Here is a 21,864-nt window from a genome sequence, read left to right as displayed (position 1 = left end):
AAAGGCAGCAAAAATACATAAGAGCTGTGACTAACTAAAGATATACAAAAATGAATAATGCTGAAGAGTGAACCAATAACATAAATGTATCTAAATAATGAGCTTAACAACTATATAAGGCGACACAAAAAAAGCTAAATGGTGCAAAAAAAAAAAACCCTAAAAAAACCCTAGCTACAGAGCATATAGCTGGACTAAGGGCATAAGGAAAAGTATGACATAAATAAACCTATATACACAATAATGTACATAAGAAAAAATAATTACTTAAACCAAGGGGGAGGCACAGGGGAGAAAAAGATAGAAAATACTCAAACCCTGAACAGCAAAAACCAAAAATAATATGAACAAATCAAAAAACATGGATGCATAAAATGCCTGTGGTAACTGCACAGAAGCAAACAGGACACATGGCTATGAAATGTAGGGAAAAGCCAGTGCCCAATGCCAAATCAAACAAACATGAGTATAAGTCCCACAAGAGATAATGACTCCAGGCAGCAGAGAAAATGATACTCATCTGTCATTAAATTATAGAAGAGTCAGTCCCGAGGAGTATGACTCCAATATTTGTAAAAGTAAATCATGCAGTCCACAGGAATAGCACCATGAAGTTAAAGTCACGCCAGCAAAATCATAAATAGCTGCCAATGTTGAACACTCTACGCGTTTCGCCCGTGGGGGGCTTCATCCCGGAGTGGTAAAAGAAAAGTGGAGGTGGGCTAGACTTTATACTGTAGCCAATACATATCGGCGTCGCCTTCTGATTTCCGCAGCCAATAGCAAAGACGTATCTGGAGGGCGGCGTCATCTACACCGGTGCCCATGATAGAGCAGTAAGTGCCGATGCATCAGAAAGAGGGAAATCCCAGCTGACGACGTAATTGCTCTGGTGCACATGCGCATAAGCTGCAAGCAGTCGCATCTTGTTATAAGAGCTCTAAATGACGTCATCAGGACATGGGAGACGGACATAAACAGCATACATAAAGTTGTTATCTGTATGATGAAAACCAAAGGATAAAAACACACAGATGTTAAACATGAGTAGAGTGATATGCCTTACAAAATATAAGGCATAGATTAGAAGGAAGCAGATACAAACAATATATCGTAACGAGCATCTAAAAAATAACTAATTGTTAAAAAGATAAATAGTAAAACAGAGGCGGGAAGATAAAGTATAAGTAAAGGGAGCAGAGAGAGTAACATAGAATATGCTTGTAATAATAGAGAGAGTAAATATTACTAGGTCCCATAGCTTCACTGAGCAATATAATCAAAAATGAATGACATAAATAGAAAAAAGGGACAAAGTGAAGTTATAAGAACATAGCAAAACCAAGGGAATCATTCATTCCCTGGGGCTGCATAGTATTTAGAAGAACAATCCATCTGCATTATTTTTTGAGAAGGGCTTTTTCCAAGTCCCCTCCTCTGATACCCAGGGACACTTTATCAAAGGCAAATGCTGAAATGTATGTACTATCTGCAGCATGACGTTGTAAGAAATGCCGTGCTACAGAAGTAATTTTTTTTAAAAGCATCCAAATCCCGCTGAGCTGATCTAATATTCCTGGAATGCTCTAAAATTCTGATCCGACGTTCGCGGGTCGTTATGCCTATGTATTTTAATTTACCTGGACAGGTTAGACAATAAATGACTCCTTTGGATTTACAGTTTAAGGTATAGCCAATATTGTAGATTTTAGTATGGTCACTATCAAAAAAGAATGCCGATGGATTGTCCTTTTAAATACTATGCAACCCAAGGGAATGAATGATTCCCTTGGTTTTGCTATGTTCTTATAACATCACTTTTTCCCTTTTTTCTATTTATGTCATTCATTTTTGATTATATTGCTCAGTGAAGCTATGGGATCTAGTAATATTTACTCTCTCTATTATTACAAGCATATTCTATGTTACTCTCTCTGCTCCCTTTACTTATACTTTATCTTCCCGCCTCTGTTTTACTATTTATCTTTATAACTATTAGTTATTTTTTAGATGCTCGTTACGATATATTGTTTGTATCTGCTTCCTTCTAATCTATGCCTTATATTTTGTATGGAATATCACTCTACTCATGTTTAACATCTGTGTGTTTTTATCCTTTGGTTTTCATCATACAGATAACAACTTTATGTATGCTGTTTATGTCCGTCTCCCATGTCCTGATGACGTCATTTAGAGCTCTTATAACAAGATGCGACTGCTTGCAGCTTATGCGCATGTGCACCACAGCAATTACGTCATCAGCTGGGATTTCCCTCTTTCTGATGCATCGGCACTTACTGCTCTATCATGGGCACCGGTGTAGATGACGCCCCCCTCCAGATACGTCTTTGCTATTGGCTGCGGAAATCAGAAGGCGACGCCGATATGTATTGGCTACAGTATAAAGTCTAGCACACCTCCACTTTTCATTTACCACTCCGGGATGAAGCCCCCCACGGGCGAAACGCGTAGAGTGTTCAACATTGGCAGCTATTTATGATTTTGCTGGCGTGACTTTAACTTCATGGTGCTATTCCTGTGGACTGCATGATTTACTTTTACAAATATTGGAGTAATACTCCTCGGGACTGACTCTTCTATAATTGAATGACAGATGAGTATCATTTTCTCTGCTGCCTGGAGTCATTATCTCTTGTGGGACTTATACTCATGTTTGTTTGATTTGGCATAGGCCACTGGCTTTTCCCTACATTTCATAGCCATGTGTCCTGTTTGCTTCTGTGCAGTTACCACAGGCATTTTATGCATCCATGTTTTTTGATTTGTTCATATTATTTTTTGTTTTTGCTGTTCAGGGTTTGAGTATTTTCTATCTTTTTCTCCCCTGTTCCTCCCCCTTCGTTAAAGTAATTATTTTTTCTTATGAACATTATTGTGTATATAGGTTTATTTATGTCATACTTTTCCTTATGCCCTTAGTCCAGCTAAATGCTCTGTAGCTAGGGTTTTTTTAGGTTTGTTTTTGCACCATTTAGCTTTTTTTGTGTCGCCTTATATAGTTGTTAGGCTCATTATTTAGATACATTTTTGTTATTGGTTCATTCTTCAGCATTATTCATTTTTGTATATCTTTAGTTAGTCACAGCTCTTATGTATTTTTGCTGCCTTTAGTGTGTTTATGTTTTTAATGTTAGTGTATCTTATTGCTCGCTATTAAAATCAATTCCTTTTCTACATTGACTTTGTTTCCAAGTCTTTTTTCTATATTTGATTAGTTATTTTGTGGTATATTTAGAGTGCTATTTTGGGGGATTGTCTTAGTCTTTTGTGTGTTTTTTATTATCTTTATCCCCTAGCACCAGCAGTTTCCCTTTATTATTTTACTTTGGACTCTCTTGGTTTATTTTTCATATCAAGATAGTCAGTATTATTTTTGGGTCTGGCTTATCCAAATATATATAGTGTGAGCAACATTCTTTTTGTGTGTTTGTTATATATATATATATGTATGTGTGTAAACTTTTTCTTTACAGCTACTACTGAAATACATACATACACTCTGTGTCTCTCTGTCTCTGTGTGTGTCTCTCTCTCTCTCCCCCTGAGTCTGTCTCTCTCGATTTGAGCTTCTTGCCACAGGCAAAATGGCTTTTTCAGGCCCCCAAGGTGGAGCTTCCTCCATTTTACCCTCCTTCCTCATACATCCTACTGCTGACTGGCTCACAATTTATAAGATCAGTATGTACTTTTCAACTTAACTTTATTGAAAAAAAACATTGCCTTATAATCGGGCAGAATCGGTAATTAGCTTTGTGGATATGGGTTTTTACCTTTGTGGCTCTGGCCCTCAGTGTGTTCATTTACATGTCCAGATCCATAGTGTGAGTCTCTATTCAATGTGCTATTAAGCAGCTTCCCTTTTCTGGCAAAACTTCAGTGCTAGTCAAATCAATGGAACTAAAATCTTTGTCCAGGATGGAGCATATGGAGTAGAGGCCTCACAATCTGATTTTCAAAAGCTGGATATGAAACAGGCTTGAAAACCAGTGTTAAACATGTAGTTACACTTTTGATTATTATCTGCATACTGACCACCTCTCCCTACTTATGTATAATACTCTCACACTTTACTAAAACCTATAATTTCTAACTTTCTCCCTAGATAAAGGTTCTCTTATCCCAATGTAAGTCAGTGGAAGATTAAGAGATTCACTTCATATTTCTCCTCAATGTATGTGAAATTAGTATTCATATATTCTCTGGTATGGTTATTTGTCTCAACTGCGCTCTGTACTGCAAGAAGTGCCATTTTTAACCCAATATCACACATTTTATGTGACTAGGTTGACTGTTGTCTAGTTATTCTGGACTTCTGTATTCCTCTGTCTTTTATCTGCACACAGTATCAGCTACTGTACATGAGGCCCCAGGATAGAGGACTGAAAGACATATAACGGATGTATTTTGTGTTTATTCACTTAATATTGGTAGAGTGGACATGAACTCCTTTGTTGTGATAGGGGCCCTGTAACATGGCTCTGCCATTTTGAGGTGATCTTTTCAGTGCTGAAGGCATTTCTGGCACTGAATATGGCCAGAGTATACTGTATATCGAAGTAAAATGTGACTTTAAATAGTCGTTTCCACTCTCTCTGCAAACTTGTTTCCTTCGGTTCACAGACATAATTATATGAGAAGGGAGGTCTCTACTAATTCCTTGTAAGCTGATAAAGCAGTTTAGATACCGCAATATATTGCTGGACTCTGGCAACAAAGCTTTTAAGGATATTTTCAAAAGCTGGAAAGTATGTTGTGTGTCAATAGGCAGTGCCGCTGAGTCATAAATAATACCAATCTTACTACTGCACATAACCATTACTTACAGGTATAAATATAACAACCCAATTGGAAGCAATGTTTCTATATTTCTTTAATGTTGTAACAAAGCAGGGAGAGGGAGTTGGTGATATGCTACCTTTTATTGGACCAACAAGTAGTTGAAAGGTTACAAGCTTTCAAACCTCTCATGGTCCTGCATCAGGTATCAAGGATCCTGAGAGTTTCCAAAGTTTGTAACATAGCTACTTGTTGGTCCAATAATAGGTAGCATATCACCAACTCCCTGTCCCTGCTTTGTCACTGCATGCAAGAAAGGACCAACACGGCTACCCACCTTTCTTTGCTATCTTTCTCTGATAAATCTTATGCTGCTTTTTGCCCCAATTTGGCAGCTGGAAGACTTTGATGCACAGCCTCAAACATGTCATCATATGTAATTGCCAGCACAATTAGGGTTACCAGGTGGCTTCTCCAAAAATGCTGGACGCAATGGTGAAAGGTGCGATACACACACGCGCACACACGCACCCCTCGCTCCGCTCCATGCCGTTTCCTCCTCTCCTTGACCCCACCCCCAGGCTTCTGATACGCCTCCTGATTGGCTGCATTATCCATCAGCAGCCAATTAGGACAGAGGAAGCTGCCCAGCCCCCTAGCAACAGCCGTGCTCTCCGCTCCGGGAAATCCTGCCCCCCCCCCCCCCCCCCCCGAAGCTGGTCAGGTCACTATTTATCCAGAGAGGTAATACCGGTATACACATATATGTTCAGTATTACCTCTAATGTTTTACTGGACAGAGTGTCCAAATACAGGACAGTCCGGTTCAATATTGGACACCTGGCAACCCTAATAACAATACATGAGTAACTATTGATTCTACTGATGTACATAGGACAACGTTTAATAAGCAGTACAACTTCATAGGACACCTCCTGGTGCCAGAAGACGGCTTACTCCCAATTTACTTAAATGGGCAGTATGGTGTCAGTAAGGGAGCGCTGGAAGGTGTTTTATGGAACAGTACCACTTATTACATAGATCCCTATGCACATCAGAGGTACTGCAGCAATAGTTTGCCATCTTCTTTACGTGGCCTATAATGATAAATGTACATATATTTCTGAAGCGATTTTATTGCCAAGAGTGCCTGCAATATATGGCTTACTTTTTAATTCGAACAAACCAATGTACAATAATAGTCTCTAGTGAAGCACAAATATTAGATGTAGAAGTTGTTCTGTAAACAGATGCAAAAATTCCCTACTGTAGTAAACTTAAATCATTCAATTTTGTGTTACAGACATGCATCACAGCCATAGTCACCTTTCTGTGCCAATAACTATTAATGATGTTCCACCTCGTATAGCACAATTACTTGACAATGAAGAAAGCTGGGAATTTAATATATTCGAATTAGAAGCTGTTACGCATAAAAGGTAAGCGTCTGCCTGCTACTGTATGTGTGTGTGTATAATCAAGTGCTTAATGCAGTAAAGTAATTTGCCAACTTAGAGTTCCAGTATACCCCTGGGCATGGTATGAGGAGGTTACAGTGTGAAGTGCAGAAAACATTCTTTGTCTGAAATACAATATTATTAATGTATGGGTATTAAAGATAGTCAGGTTCATGGGTTCAAACTTTGAAGTCCAACAGGATGTCCGAATTGTCAATTCAAGCGAAATATGAGGCACAACCTCAGCCTGAATGGCTCATCCTCTGATTTGTTTTTTTAATATTTTTTTTTTCTAATTTATTTATAAACTTATTTTTTTTTTTTTTTAAAGTTTGCCCAGATTTTGAAAAACAGCTCCTGCTTATTTTTTATTTATTTTTTTCATAATTTTTTTACAAAATCAAAACATGTTCTTTTCTTAGAGCTAATTCCAAAACACCAGTGTTCACCCTTAAAATTTATAGTCATACAGAACCAACAATGAAAGCAGAGATTTACTATGCAGTGATACAAAGTGACTAAACAAAGAAAACTGGAATGCAAGCATCCAGGAGCCCCCTAGCAACAGGGCACCTGACCTGTGGGGCGAGGCTCCCCCCTCCACCTACACACCCCCCCCTAACCGTTTCACGGTGTAATATGGGGCAGGGGCTAGGGGATTGAAATGCAGGTCAGGCAGTCCACTCCCTGCTGAGAAGTTCAGAAGCAATGGCGTCGGAGCAGAAGTTGCTGGATTGGTTGCAGACAGAGGATCGCTCAAAGGAAGATGGATGGTTCCAGCAGCAGCTTGTGGATCTGATCGCAGGCGACCGCGACACAGGCAGCGGGTTGGATGTCCTCCGATCGGAGGCCAGTGTCGCATCTGGCCGGTGCAGCCAGAGATCCAGGCCCTCCGAAGGGAACAGTGGAGATGCAGGACCCGCCTGTACGGCGACCGCGGAGGCACGCTCGTCCCGCAGCAAGGATCATGGCAGAGGCAGAGCAGACTGGGAGGTGGACTGCTGGGGGTAAGAGGAGGGCTTTGGCCTCTATTTCCCCTCCAGCTTCAGTGAGAGCAAGGCCCCCCTTAAGTAAGACACTAGGAGGTGCAGAGGGGCCTAGGTCCCTAGGCATCCTTGAGGCGCGGGTGGTACTCCCCTGAGGGGGAGAGGCCTAGGGGTTTCTGAGCTGCCCTCTCTGGAGGGGGAAGGGCAACAGCAGTCAGGGACTGCGGGGCAGGACACAAGCCAGCAAGTGTTAGCGCTGCTGCAGAGTGTGCCTGCGGGTGTTGCTGACATATACACTCATTTATATTAATTGATGTTTGTATACTATATATATGACTATTGAGCCTGCGGGTTACCTACTGCGCTGCTGCACCAATTAGATATTTAGGTGTGTTATCTTATATTATATCACGTACCTCCCATTATACATACCTTATCAGATGACTTTATTAAATGGTATAGAAGTATATGCTATATTACATCAATTATACACACCTAGACGTTGGCCTCTGACGAAATAATATTGCTGAAATGAAGATTCTGTTGATATATTACTGAAATGGACTGGAGGGGTTTCTGGAGAAGGATTGAAAGCAATGTTCAGTTTCCATTTTGTAAAATCTGTTATCCATTTTGTGTGAAGGAATGTGTGTGGTGTAGATGGGGTTTCGCTCCTAAGTAGATTTACGACTGTGACTGTAGTTTACGCCCACATTCCTAGTGAACGTGTGTACCAGGTAACTATTCAGAGATGTTCTAACCAGGTTTTAATGAGCTGTAAGATGATTGGTTTAAGCATTAAGGAGTGGTTAGTATAATCTGCCTAGTAACACATTTTAGACAAAGGAACCAGAAATGTATAAAAAAAAAAGCCTGCTTGAACACTCCTTGGCAGAGAGTCTTATAGACTTTTGAATGAACTGCAATAAACTACTTATTATCAAATGAACCCCGTTTGTCAGTTTGGAACATTGATACCTCATATGGGGAATTTTACTTACACTGTGTATTATATGTTCACTTGTTTATCAATTTATTATTATTAAAATGTTATTATTTTTTTACTTTTTAGTCCTATGTGGACATACATAATATATTATATGTCAGTTTCTGGCTAGCCTTTGGTCTAACGACACCCTTGTAGAGATATTTGGTCCATCTATCCCTTTCTACAGTGAGTGCTAGATATAAGATCTTTTCAGGTTCCGTTTGGAACCTACCTTTTAAAAATATATCCCAAATGCAGTTAGCAGAGTTCAGGAGGTTGATGCAAGAGGTCGGATCCAGTCGGCCTGTGATGCCCGGTGGAATTGTTGGAGTTGGTGATGGTCCAGTGATGGCTTTGGTGCGGACCCTAGTGGCACCTGGTATGTGGGATACTTATGCGGCATTTTGGCAGGAATAACAGGTTCTGGCAGGGTAACTTGGGTTAGAGGTATCTGAGGTGGGTGCGTGCTAGCATTAATAGAGAAAGGGCTAGCGGGCAGCTCGGTGAAAAGGAAACTCACAGGGTGGCATTTTTTGTGTCTTTAAGGGCACTAGCGATCCAACTAAGGTTTTCATATTGAGGTCAGTAGCAGGTTTGAAGAGGACGTCAGAAGTCCAGGACACCAGGAAGCCAGTCACTCAATAGCCTCTTGCAGGAGGTATGAGGTGACGAATGAAAACATCAATAAAACTGCATACCACAATACCCTATCGTGAAAGGCATATTGGGAATTAAATGCAGCATAGACTCTCAATCCATAGATATGTAAGAAAAGGACTCACTGTTTGACCGTGGGATGCTGGATACTGACGGCGTGCTCCTACCGAGGTTCTAAGCAGAGAAATGGATGTGTGAGGCGGTGCAGCTGCCTTGGGGAAAAACATGCAGACCGGGACTCTTCAAAATCAGTACAAAACTATATTAATGGCACATTACAGCAAAAAAATCCACTCTTACGCGTTTCACGCGGCAGACCGCGATTTTTTCCCTAGAGGAAAAGTGAAAAATCATCAAAGATCTGCAACCCATGCTGGCAGAGGATGAAACATTAAAATACATTTTCCCCAAACCTCCCTTCCTTGTGTAACAGGTTTCCACCCCACCCTCTGGGAGAATGCACTATTACAGGGTGTCACGTGCTGGTTACCTGCTGGCTCACAGAAGCGCTGAGTTTCCGCCGGTGTTAGTGGAGAAGACAGGACAGGCTTTTGGGGTGATGGCTGGTTCTTTCTTACTGGTGCGTTGCCTCCATCTCTTGCAGGCTCCAGGAGTGCTGGAGGCAATCCCTGCAGGAGAACTCTCTTCTGCTACACCCCCTGATTAATTGCACTCTCAGGCAGGGTATATAAATGAACTGGAACAGCTTTATTCTTCACACACAGAATACAGCCTTTAACTGATTAAACTCTGTTCCTTGCTCCGGATGGTCCCTGGAATTAACCCAGGAGGCTTGAGGCCTCCAGAGCCTATCCTCTGCTCTTCCCTCACCCCCTGGTGGGATATGGGGTAGCTGTCCCACTCCCCTAAGGGAGGGGATGGAATATGATCAGAGCCCCGATTCCACACTCCCAGCAATCACTCTCTCTCACAGGAGAGAACACTCCAAAATTTGCATGTGCAGCCCCTTAAGTACCCTGGGGGAGGGTCCCAGGTCTGAGCCCATGATTGGGCAGAACACAGACCCTAGGCCCACCTCTCCTTGTCACTCAAGGGAGCTGCTTACTGTAGGGGAAACCCCGGATTGATCCTAACACTGCCTGCACTGGTACCAGGGCTTACGTGTTAGGCAGGGCCAATTAGTTGCCAAAAAAAAGTCATGGCTACACTTGCATTCCAGCAACCGGCAAACCTCAGACAGAAGTTAGCCAATAGAAAACTACATAACGAATTGAAGGACGCTGAGAATGGCACAAGACCATGCAACATCATGCGTGGCAAACTTTGCAAACATATATCCCAAGATTCCACATCCAGTCTCAAACAGAACATTCAATATCAAAGGAACATTCTATTGCACATCCAGGAATGAGGTATATCTGATTTAATGCAGCAAATGTGACCAAGGATGCTACATTATTGAAATCAGCCAAAAACCTCAAACCAGCATGGCCCTACACTGACACACAATACCACACTATAAAGCAAGAAGATATTGCACTCCAGTGGGACACCACTTCTCACAGCCAGATCATTCCATAAATGCTATAAAATCTAAATGCTTAATGGTATGTTTAAAAGCACTGAAGAGCTTAAAATATTCTAACTCAAAATGATAATACACGGGCACAAAAACAAGAGGACTTAATGTTGATATGGGGGTTTTAACCCACTACTATTACCTTTTGTAATGTTTCTCGCTGCCGCTTTGTGAATTTTAAAATGAATCCCCTCTCCACCTCTGCATTTCCACCCCCTGCACACTGCTGATGGAAGTCCTATGCCTCACTGTCCCTTCCATCCATTTATTGCGCTGTCAGTTTATTCCGTCTCTGGCTATCTTGTTTTCATTTTTTTACATCTTTATTAAGCTCATGGAATCTTTGTAAATCAATATTGCTGACCTGGGGAAGAGAGGAGAACTCTCGAAAGCTTGTCTTATAATATCAATTGTAAGTCCAAATAAAAAATGTATCCCCTAATACTGATATACTCATTTACTCTGCACTAAGCTTGGTTCTGTAAGTGGAAATGTACAGTATCAAAATATTTTTTTTCTTATTTTTGCATTGGACACATCATTGTGTTTTAAAGAGTAGGGTATTGGGGGTGGGGGTGTGTGTAACATTTTATTAGATGTTTAAAGCTCTGCAACTGGATGCATCACTATTTTCTGTTATCAGTCACATTTCTCTGCCTTACTGTTTAAAGTACTTTGATACTTGCCTGTGTCAACCGAAAGACTTTTGTTTAGCACATTTAACAGATAATTTTGTGTCTAGATTAACTATCCAGTATGCTTATAAATAGCTGTGAACACTTTAATAAAAATAACAAGAAAATGATAAATTGCCAAGAAAGGGAGGTGAACCGACCTGGGAGACAATCGCAGAAAAAACCCCAGGAGTGTGGCAGCAGAAGAACTGTCGGTAGGTTCCTCCTGCCGGTAACTCCGAATAAAGTTATTTTAGAAAAGAAAAAATAGCTTCCGTTTTTCCTTCACCCCCTGTCCTGAGCTAATAAAAAAAAGGGGGGGGGGGGTGGGAATGTGAGGAGGCAACATAGCCAACGACTGACTGATTCCTCCCCTCCATGTGGAAGCTCCGTGGTGAAGGAGGGAGAAATGAAGAGGAGTAAGAGCCAGGTACCTGCAAGTAGGAGTTGGTAGGGGCATATAATAAGAAAGAGTAGAAAAGTGGGACGATGGGACACAACACACAGAGAACAAAAAGTCTATAGGGGTGAATGAGCATTCATCTGCTATTTCGATTGTGTGTATGTATTTTGGAGGGGATATTTGTGAAGAGGTCAGCACGTGATGCTGGAGGTGACAATGCATATGGGTCTCCAAGTAAGTGTGTTCATGTGTGTAAGTAATATTGCTGGTACTGATGCCTTCAGTAGGACTAGAATGGGCAGATAAGCAGCCAGTCTGCCCATTGCATGACAGGAAAGTAAATGTAGTGAGTTGGGAAATTCATGCCAAAAAGAGATTCAAATCTAGTTCATTGGTTCTCAAACCTCTCCCCAGGGGCCACTGGTCACACCAGGTTTTATGAATAGCTAGTGCACTTGCATACTAGTGAACATGGGCAGATTTCACATTAGGCCCAGGCCTACGGCGGCACAATTTGGGGATGGCACAAATGTCCACCCTCATATACAGATGCCCCGCTATCGGGCCTGATGGGAAGGCACTTGCATGTTGTGGCCACCTTGAAATCTGTCGCTGCCAGTGAATGCACAGCATTTGCATATAAATTGGTTGTTACCGAACAAGCTAGGACTGAGTACGAGCCCTGAGGAATACAAGAACCACTGATATTATAGTGGGGATTGTGCAAGACTGTGACAATAGAAACTTGGGATATCATTGTGTAACAAGGCTGATAAGTGTGTTTGACTTTTTAATATATTTGACTTTCCATTGGAATGGCCCTTTGCAGCATATGATTTCAAATGTTTATATTTGTCTGATTTAAAACATTACCAATCACCAGAAGTTTGAGTCATATTGCTGAGCCATAAGGCACCTGGCTTATTTACTTGAAAGATTCATATGCATTTTATTGCTAACTTTGGGCCATATTTACTCAGCAGTGCTATTGCATAAGACACCTTCTTGCCCTTTATTCCAATGAGCTGCAAAGTGGTTTCTGGTGCGGGAATATGTCTTATCGAACAGCACTACTGAGTATGTATGTATGTATGTATGTATGTATGTATGTATGTATGTATGTATGTATGTATGTATAACTTTATAGAGCGCCCTTGACAAAAGATACAATTCAGGGAATTATAATACAATAAGTGCAGTAAACAAAATCAGACAACAGGAAAGGAAATCCCTGCCCCGAAGAGTTTACAATCTAAGTGGTATGTTGGGAGACTTACAGAGGCAGCAGGTGAGGGAGTAAGTGCAGTAGATGGTAGTACTTGGCCACGATGGTTGTTAGGAGCGACTGCCGGTGGGGGACAGTAGCCATGAGTTTAGGCTAAGTATGGACCTTTATCTTTAAGGAGCTGCTATGATGCACAGACTAGTTGGGGGACAGTAGGAACTATTTTCAAAGCCTCTGAGCTGCACAATTTGGTCTAAAATGGCACCAGATTGTCAATGTAAAATAACTCACATTGACTTTTATAAATGTGATGTATTTTGTGCCCCAAATTTACTCCAATTTCCAAGCGGTGAGACTTCCAGTGACATCAATGGACCCAAGTGCAGTGATTCTAGCTGACGCATTATCAATACCTTGCAATAAGCAGCACACATGAAATAATCTATAATGTATTTTATAATGTATATCATTTTCTTTTATTTTGCAGGCCATTAGTTTTTCTTGGTTTAAAAGTATTTGCCCGTTTTGGAGTCTGTGAATTTTTGAATTGTTCAGAAGCCACTCTTCGCTCCTGGTTGCAGATCATTGAAGCCAACTATCATGCATCTAACTCTTACCATAACTCTACACACGCAACTGATGTTCTACACGCCACTGCGTTTTTCCTCCAAAAGGAGAGTGTTAAGGTATACTTCTGTAACACCCTTTCCCCTATTCCTATGTAGCCCCCTTTCTCCCGTGTCTAGGAACGCTACCGTGGTGCTTTACCCGGATGGCTTACAGGAAACCTGATTCTCCGCTGAAGGGATCCTGGAGTGACCTATTCACTTACACACATATAGCGCCTCCACCTGGAAGGGATCCGCATGCAGAGGGATAGCCCCTTCCAAGACACTGTACCCAATAATCACACACAGGTTATGCATTACAGATGATACAACACAACGCCTATAATATATGTATATACGCCCTGGGGTATCTCCACCGTACTTGGGGTGCAGGGCCACCAGAGCCCTAGTGTCCTTCTCACAATGTCAATCCCACCAAAGTATGAGGTGTAGCGCTAGCCTGTGAATGGTTGGTGCACTTTAGTCGAGGTACCTGCCGAGTACTCCAGTACTCTGTGTGGCCGACTAGCAACGAGGATCCACTGATCCAGCGACGTCGTCGTCCACCTCTGCATTGGGTGAACCTTTTAGAGTCTCTAATAACACTGTAGTGGTCTGGTCCCAGACCACAGGCCGCAATCACCGCACAGCGTATCCACTGTGTCCCTGACACTAAGCAGTAACATGGGGAAGCGTCCCTATCTAGGGGCCTTCCCTGAAGCAACCACAAGCTTACTTTGATTGGACCTATCTGGGATGTAAGGGGTTACTCTGGCCCACTGACACTCAGAGCCTACCTTCCCCTTCTTGGTCATGGCTCCAACTGGGTGGTGTCTCAGCGCGCCAAAAATATCTACTTCTCTCCTCCGCGCTTCCAGGAGCCCTACTGGTCCTCCTGCAACACGTCTAGCAGCCCCTGAGGCTGCTGGGATTTATAGTTCCCTTACTAAGCCTATTCCTAATGCCGCCGCACTATTTCGCACTGCGCATGCGCGAGGCTTCAATGTGCATGTGCAACTGACTACAAGATAGCGATGCCCTCTATTAGGTGCCACCTCAGAGCTCCGGCGACCCGGTCGCCCACCATTGTGCGCCCCACACTCCCTGTCTTTCCCACGAGTATCCGAATACTGCCGGCAGCCAGCCACTCGCTCTCACAACCCCCACCAGAGGTGTCCCACCAGCCGTCCCCCACCCGCAGCCTGGAGGTAAGAGGGGGACATGGCTACACCTATGAGAAACAGCGATAATTACTGGTGCTACCTGTTAGGCGTACAGAAGGCATGGGCCTCCGCTCATAGGGAGCCTGGGGTGATTGTGTGTTCTCTATATCTCTATGGTGCAGTGCCTCCACCTATGAAGATCCTGCGTAGTGGGATGGCTCCTAATAGGAACTCGTATACCTTTAGTGTATACCCCAATAACACACTCACAACCAGGTATAATATAACTCCTTTACTATGGTCCCACGGAAGGCCTCATCGCAACACAATGCACAATAATAACGGGTAACAGTAATATCGTCCAGGGGTAGCTAGCTCCAATAGTACCATGTCGCGGTAGACCAGGTCTTATCTACACATTAATACCGGGATTCTGCCCATAGCACACAAGATGGGTAAAATAAATTGTAATGTATTTCTTTTCAGACAGACACACAAATCTTCACAATATACACTCAATAAAACACTTACTAGGATGGGAAAACGAAAAGAAATGTCCTTGGAATGAAACAAAGTCTCTGGGCACCCCTGCACGCATGCAAGTGGGTGCGCAAAAGGATCCATGTAGCAGTTCCTGGCTTAGGGCGCAACTTGTCAGCGCTATATCTAAGCCAACAAGAAAAAGTTTGTTCAGTCCTTACAGGGTTCGTTCGGGAACCCTTAGCTCTAACGAATTCCGGAAGAGGGGGGATGATCCTTGGTTACGATATTATTAACCCCTCACACTCCGGAACCGCAGACGCTGGAACTTGGTCAAATCTGACTGGGACTGGCCAGCAGGCATTTTTATAGGGTTTTACTTAACATCTGCACCCAATCCCGCCTGTGGGAATATTTTACCCACCTATCCCCGACTTGCCAGTACTTCGCAGAAAGGGCAGGGGCTGCCTCCCGGTTTGCACGGAGCATCTGCCAACTTCACACCTGAGCTCCTTAGCATACCAGGGTCAGCCCCTTACCTGGCGACACTGAGTCTGGGGTTTGGCCACCAAGTGTGAAGTACGCATACTTTACACCGGTATCTGGCACTCACAATATCCCGGCCATCCTAACACCTAGGATTGCTGAGGCTTTTCAACTCCGGACTTCTCATAGACATTGAGGCACCCTCTCTGCAGGGGCTCTTTGAAGTACGGAAAAAAAAACCTCAGTTCATTCACCCTAAAGGATTTTACTCGGGCTTACAGAAAAAGTTTTCCTGTCTTCACATTTAAAACTAACAGTATAACACAGTTTATTAATAACGTATGTTCTGCTTGTGCCACTACTATAAATTTTATATGTGAGTGTATGGTTTCTTTATTCCTTACGGCACTCCAAAAATTAGAGTGCTAGCTTATTCCATTCGCGAGTTATCTTTAATTGAACGGGCTATGATGTGGGTTTGCAGTTTAACCCAATTCCCACGTCAATTGACTTTCCCTCTTTCAAGTTATGAAGCTAACATGGTAGTGGATATATTTTGATAGAAACCACTTCAGCTAGACCGCAAACCACTTACTCAATTAACCTTGCAGTTGCGAGGTCGAGAGCTTAGAAAGTGATCCCTATACTTTCAACGCGGCCACCCATACATAGCCACGTGTCTTCAATCAGCGCTTGGTTTAGCGCTCACAGCTCCCTCTTGTGTCTCAAAACCAACGGCCACAGTTTGTATATATTCCTATTGCTGCAGCTAGGGAATGGGCTGCAAAATGGGGAAAGAGAGATGGGGTAGGGGAAAACATATCAGTGTGGTGCACATACAGTGAACCCCTTCAGTCCCAATGCGATTTAGGTTAATCAGCCAGGTATAATGCCTTTATTAATGGCCTGATTAACCCATCTATCGCCATATACCAAGCGGGCTTGGGCACCAGTTACCCAGTGTAACCTGTAATCCAGCAGGCGACCCCTCCCAACGTGTGTATAAGGGCAGCGCTAACCTCTCCCTTGCATTGGTACACAATACCTTCCTGGTTTAAGGTCCAACCAGGCCACACTTCCAAGTGAAGACAAGAATAAAAACAGGATCCCACAGCACGGAGTCTCCGACAACAAGCCCCTCAAACCTTACATCAGGATGCTGGCTGGTTACACAGGCCGCTGTGGAAGCCTCCCTCTGCGTTCTGATCTGCTCCGCTGGGCTCCCTAGCTACCGGGAGCTACCTAGTCATAAGTCCAGCCCTGCACACGTCTCTACTGTGAGGGGCACTTCCTGGGGCCTAGGGACAGGCTTTGGGCCTAGTCCGGGAGCTTAACTGGCTCCCCAGACACTATCTTTCTCCTCCCTGGCTCCGGATACTCTGCCAAAGTCACCTCTGTACCGTGGAGGAAATCCTGTCTCTCTAGACCTCTTCCTACTGTCCGCGCCAACCCCAAGATGGCCAACGCATTACACAGTCTGAAGGGCCATGCCAACAATAACATGGCCGATGCAATACTGCTGCTTCTCCTTACTGCGGAGCTGTTCTCCCCCCAAGGAGGTAAGAAGGGGGATCCCTGCTACACTCTCCCCCTGGTGAAGAACTCAATGCCCCGCATGAGAAACCAACATAACATAACTTTATATCATGAAAAATGCAACAGCCTAACATAACAGCAGGAATTACACAACATTGAATACTTCCGTGAGTATCGTCATTATGGATGCATGCTTGCACTGACAACTGCTCGGATTCATAATGGGGTGCCCCTAATGAATCATAAGCCACCCTCATTGGAGTGCGTCTCAGTTGCTGACCCCGACGGACTTCTTGAATGATTGCTTCTGAATCTTCTTCCACATCTTCTTGGTCGGAGAGGCTACCAGTGGCTTGAGGCCCTGTCCCTCTCATAGAGCGTAATTGTCAATCTGAACTGTCTCTTTTTGGGGTGAAGCTAGGACTTTTTGGGTCAAGAGACCGACTGGTTGAAGCAACTGGGGATGACTCCTGATTGACAGGACTATTTCCCAACTCTTCCTCTGTGATGGGAGAATCTTCCTCCACTGAACCTTGGTTCTCTTCATCGGCGGAATCTTGGATCCCACTGGGGTCTTCCTGCACCGATTGTGGCATCACGGCTGACTGATCAATCTCATTATCAGCGCCCACTTGCGGAATGGGTTGCAAATTATTCCGATGCCGTACCTTTACCCTACCCTCCGAATTCTTGATACGGTAGACAGGGAGGCCAGGCATCTGTGACTCCACTTCAAAGTGGGCATCTCTCCAATGGTCAGCCAACTTATGTTTCCTGGGAACTCCCAGATTTCGCAGGAGAACCTTGTCCCCAGGCTGAACGTCCCGATAGCGCACTTTACAATCATACCGCCTTTTGTTGTTCCTATTCAGTTTGTCGGTGGCTTCTTCTGCTAACAGATACGTCCTCTGGAGATTGTCTTTCAGTAGTTGTACATACTGATAATGGGTTGTATTGGATACCCCATCGGTGGACACCCTCAGGCGAATATCCACTGGTAACCTGGCTTCTCTGCCGATCCTCATAAATTATGGAGAAAACCCTGTGGACTCATGCCTAGTGCAGTTGTAAGCGTGCACCAAGTATTCCACATGTTTACTCCTTCCTGTTTTCTCGGGGTCCCGCAGGGTACATAGCATGTCAAGCAAGGTCCGATTGAACCGTTCCGGTGGGGCATCTCCTTCAGGATGAGAAGGGGTCATGCGGGACTTCTCAGTGTTGAGTAGTTTCAGCAGCTCTTTCAGTTTGCTCTCAAAGTCACGCCCTTGGTATGAATGCATTCGGTTTGGATAGCCCGTAGGTAACTAAGTACTTCTCCCATAATACCTTAGCCACCGTGAGGGCCTTTTGGTCTTTGGTGGGGAAGGCTTGGGCATATCGAGTGTAGTGGTCAGTTATCGCGAGCACATTCCTGATACCCCTAGAATCTGGTTCCCATAATACATAGAAAGTCCATACATACTGGGTCCATAGGACCAGAGCTCTTCAGGTGGGCCATTGATGCTCCACCGATTTAACTCATCTTGGGTCAGAACAACCGGTCTTGTAATAATCCGAAGTTCTTATCCACTCCCAAGTACCCATGGTCATCATGCAGGGACCTTAGGTCCTTGGCAGAACTAGCTGTGTTCTATCCGAGTGGTTGTGATAAGGAACCACCCGATAAATTAGGCCATTGCCTATTTGAAACTTATCCCATTCTCGCATGAGGATAGCGACCGTGTCTGCGGAGGAAAGCTTCACTAACGAGGGATTCTGGTTTTGGATAGTCCGGCGTACGGCCCTAGCCACCGGGTCTCGCATCTGCGCATGGACAAGTTCTTTCCACCTTATTATAGTGTCTTGAGTGACAGACATGGCCCAAGAATGGCCGTATACAGTGGGAAGTGCGCCTGATTGACATCCCAGTGAATCAGCCACTCGAAGTTCAGAGAAAGCTATCGTTCCCTCAAGTACGGCACCTGTGGACCACATAGCATGAATCCCGGGACCGGGAATCTCTTCCCACTCTCCGTCGTCAGGGACTGGGGTCAGTCTGTGTCTTCTGGATAGAGCGTCGGCTCCCATGTTCAGGGGGCCCCGCTTGTACTTTAGGGTGAAGTTGTAGTTGGACAGCGCGGCCAACCACCTGTGGCCGGTGGCATCCAATTTGACAGATTTCAGGATATAAGTAAGCAGATTGTTGTCCATCCTTACCTCGAAGGGCACCGCATATAGGTAATCGTGTAACTTGTCTACGACAGCCCACTTCAAGGCTAGAAACTCCAGTTTATGAACCAGATAATTCTTCTTGCTCAAAGTTAGACTACGACTCACATAGGCATCAGGACAAAGTCCCGTAGGATACTTTTGATCGAGTACCGCTCCCAGTCCATCGAAACTTGCATCTACGTGCAACACATATGGTTGATCCGGGTCGGCATAGGCCAACACGGGGACTTCAGTTAGCCTTTTCTTCAGGGCCAAGAAGGCCTCCTCACAGGCAGAAGTCCATTTCTTGCCGAATGGGGTTCTTGGATTAGCGGCTTTCTGGCGAGGATCTTCAGGACAGAGCTTCAATAAGTTATTGAGAACTTTGGCAATACAGGAGTACCCTTCCACAAATCTCAGATAGTAGCTGCAGAATCCGATAAAAAAACGAAGCTCCATCACATTGTCAGGCCGAGGTCAGTTCACCACTGATTCCACCTTGGTAGGGTCCATTGCTACTCCGTCTGCCGAGGCAATATGACCCACATACTGTAGGTGACGGAGGTCCAGAAGAATTTGCACTTGTCTAGGGACAACTTTAGGCCTTCCTTCTGCAATCGGTCTAGGACCTTCAGGAGGTGGTCCTCATGTTCCTCTAATGTCCGACCGAAGACAATAATTACATCCAGGTAGACCAGACACTCTCTGGGGTTCATTTCCCCGAAGGTCTTCTCCATCAACCGCTGAAATGTGGCAGGGGCTCCACAAATGCCTTGAGGCACCCGGGTGAACTGGTAGAATCCTAATGGGCAGACCAATACAGTTTTCTCTTGATTGTCTGTGCTCATAGGAACTTGATAGTATCCCGAATGCAGATCCAGTACACTGAACCACTGACTGCCCAATAGGGCACTGAGCATCTCCTCGATTCGGGGTAGTGTATATTGGTCAGGAACTATGCGACGGTTCAGGGTACGATAGTCCACACACAAGCGCACAGAACCATTCTTCTTTCATACCACCACTATGGGTGATGCGTAGGGACTGCAGGACTCAGTCACGTGCCAGCGATCTCCATCTCTTTCAGGATGTCCCTAACATCGTCCACATCTCTCAGAGCTATACATCTGGATCTTTCGCAGAAAGGGGTGGAATCACTCAGCCTAATGGTGTGTTGCCGCTTTTGCTACAACCCACATCCATTTCACTGGTGGAGAATACTTCCTTGCACTCAGTCAATTTGTCCCCAAGCCGCTTATTCCTTTCGGGGGGGGTGTAAAGGTTCCGGTCTAGGGTTTTTCTGGAGATTGCCCTTACTTGGTTGTTGTGGCCATCTTGGTTCCTGGCAAGCTTCTTCCTGAACTTCCTGAATTGGCTGCACCTGTTCCAGGGCTTAAAATAGCAGTCCACGCCCCTCCCTGAGCATTGTATGCATTTCCTTGTGTGCCTGGCCCTCTTGTGTTCTTATTCCTGAGCCTACCCTTTTCCTGAGCCCTCCCTGTTCTTTTGGATTCCCTTTTGCCGACCTCAGCCTGTTACCCCGACCACTGCTCCTGTGCCGCCTGCCTTGACCCCAGCCTGTACCCGGACTTGCACCTTTGCTGCCTGCCTTGACCTCTGCCTGGATCACGACTACTCTAACAGGACTCTATCCCCTGGCTCTGGTCAGTGATCTTATACCCTACCTCAGCCCTGCGGGTCCGCTTCCTATTCAGAGACGAGCATCGTTACAGGGGGCAAGGGTGATTCTCCAAAGTCAAAGGGTAATTCAGATGAGGCTTCCCGCACTGGGCAGCATTTACGTGAACCAGAGGTTCCACGTGAGTGATAGGGTATATTTGACCCAGTAATTGACAGCGTCCAAATGAACAGAGAGGAGTAGTAGAGAACAGAGTGGAGTAGAATTTTTTGTGTAATATGATATTTGATAGGAAGCCAGTAGTGGGATTTCAGAAGAGAAACGCTGGGACTGATTCAGGAGAGAGTAGAGTGATTCCCTCAGCAGCGCTTAGGATAGATTGAAGATTAGACAGATGAGAGGCAGGAACGCTGAACAGTGATGTGAAGTAATGAGGACACATTCTTTACATTTAAAAAAAAACTACATAGATGCAGAACGTCTTTACATGTCCGTCCATCCATCCATCCATTATCTAGTATTTACTATTTCGTATTGTAAAATGTGAAATTTATCTACACAGATCTTCAGTTTCACTCATATTTCAAGACTTAAACACTGCAGTGAGATTTTTTCATTTTGGTTGTGATTGCAGTTTGAAAGGGTTGTCCAACTCTAAACCACCTAATGAGAGCTTTCTCACCGGAAGGTGACCTATGGCTCTGGCGGTGTAGCTATCACTGTTCAGTAAATATGGCTTATTTATAAAACTTCATTACTGAGCTCATTATCAGGCACAAAGCCATACTGAGTTTTATCCATAATACTTCTTTTGAAGAACACTTTGTGGAGCCATTTCCCGTCTTTCAGACCTTAAATTAAATAAAAATAAAGGTTGTATGACATTGTCCTATGGGACACGAAGATGATATATGGTCTGTAATGCAATTTAGTACATCTTCCCTTATTTGTGAAGCCCTTTAGAACTATGGCCCACATTTACTAAGCGGTACTATTACATAAGACACCTTCAGAACCAATTCACTTCCCTTTCTA

At 44.1% G+C, this 21,864-nt stretch overlaps 1 protein-coding gene across 4 annotated transcripts in view; it reads left to right on the top strand.

Annotated features, from left to right (window-relative positions):
• Nucleotides 1–21,864, top strand: part of PDE8B (phosphodiesterase 8B) — a 323,957-nt gene that overhangs the window by 282,224 nt on the left and 19,869 nt on the right. For all 4 annotated transcript variants that reach the window (XM_075591122.1, XM_075591112.1, XM_075591105.1 and 1 more), the window contains exons 16-17: nucleotides 6,101–6,236; nucleotides 13,215–13,413. In XM_075591122.1, coding sequence (XP_075447237.1) covers nucleotides 6,101–6,236; nucleotides 13,215–13,413 — 335 coding nt within the window. The remainder of the gene's footprint in view (nucleotides 1–6,100; nucleotides 6,237–13,214; nucleotides 13,414–21,864) is intronic.

The sequence above is a fragment of the Ascaphus truei genome, chromosome 1 (assembly GCF_040206685.1).
Source record: "Ascaphus truei isolate aAscTru1 chromosome 1, aAscTru1.hap1, whole genome shotgun sequence".
NCBI classification, from domain to species: Eukaryota; Metazoa; Chordata; class Amphibia; order Anura; family Ascaphidae; genus Ascaphus; species Ascaphus truei.
The sequence above is the reverse complement of the archived record's forward strand: the minus strand, read 5'-3'. Positions and strand labels throughout refer to the sequence as shown.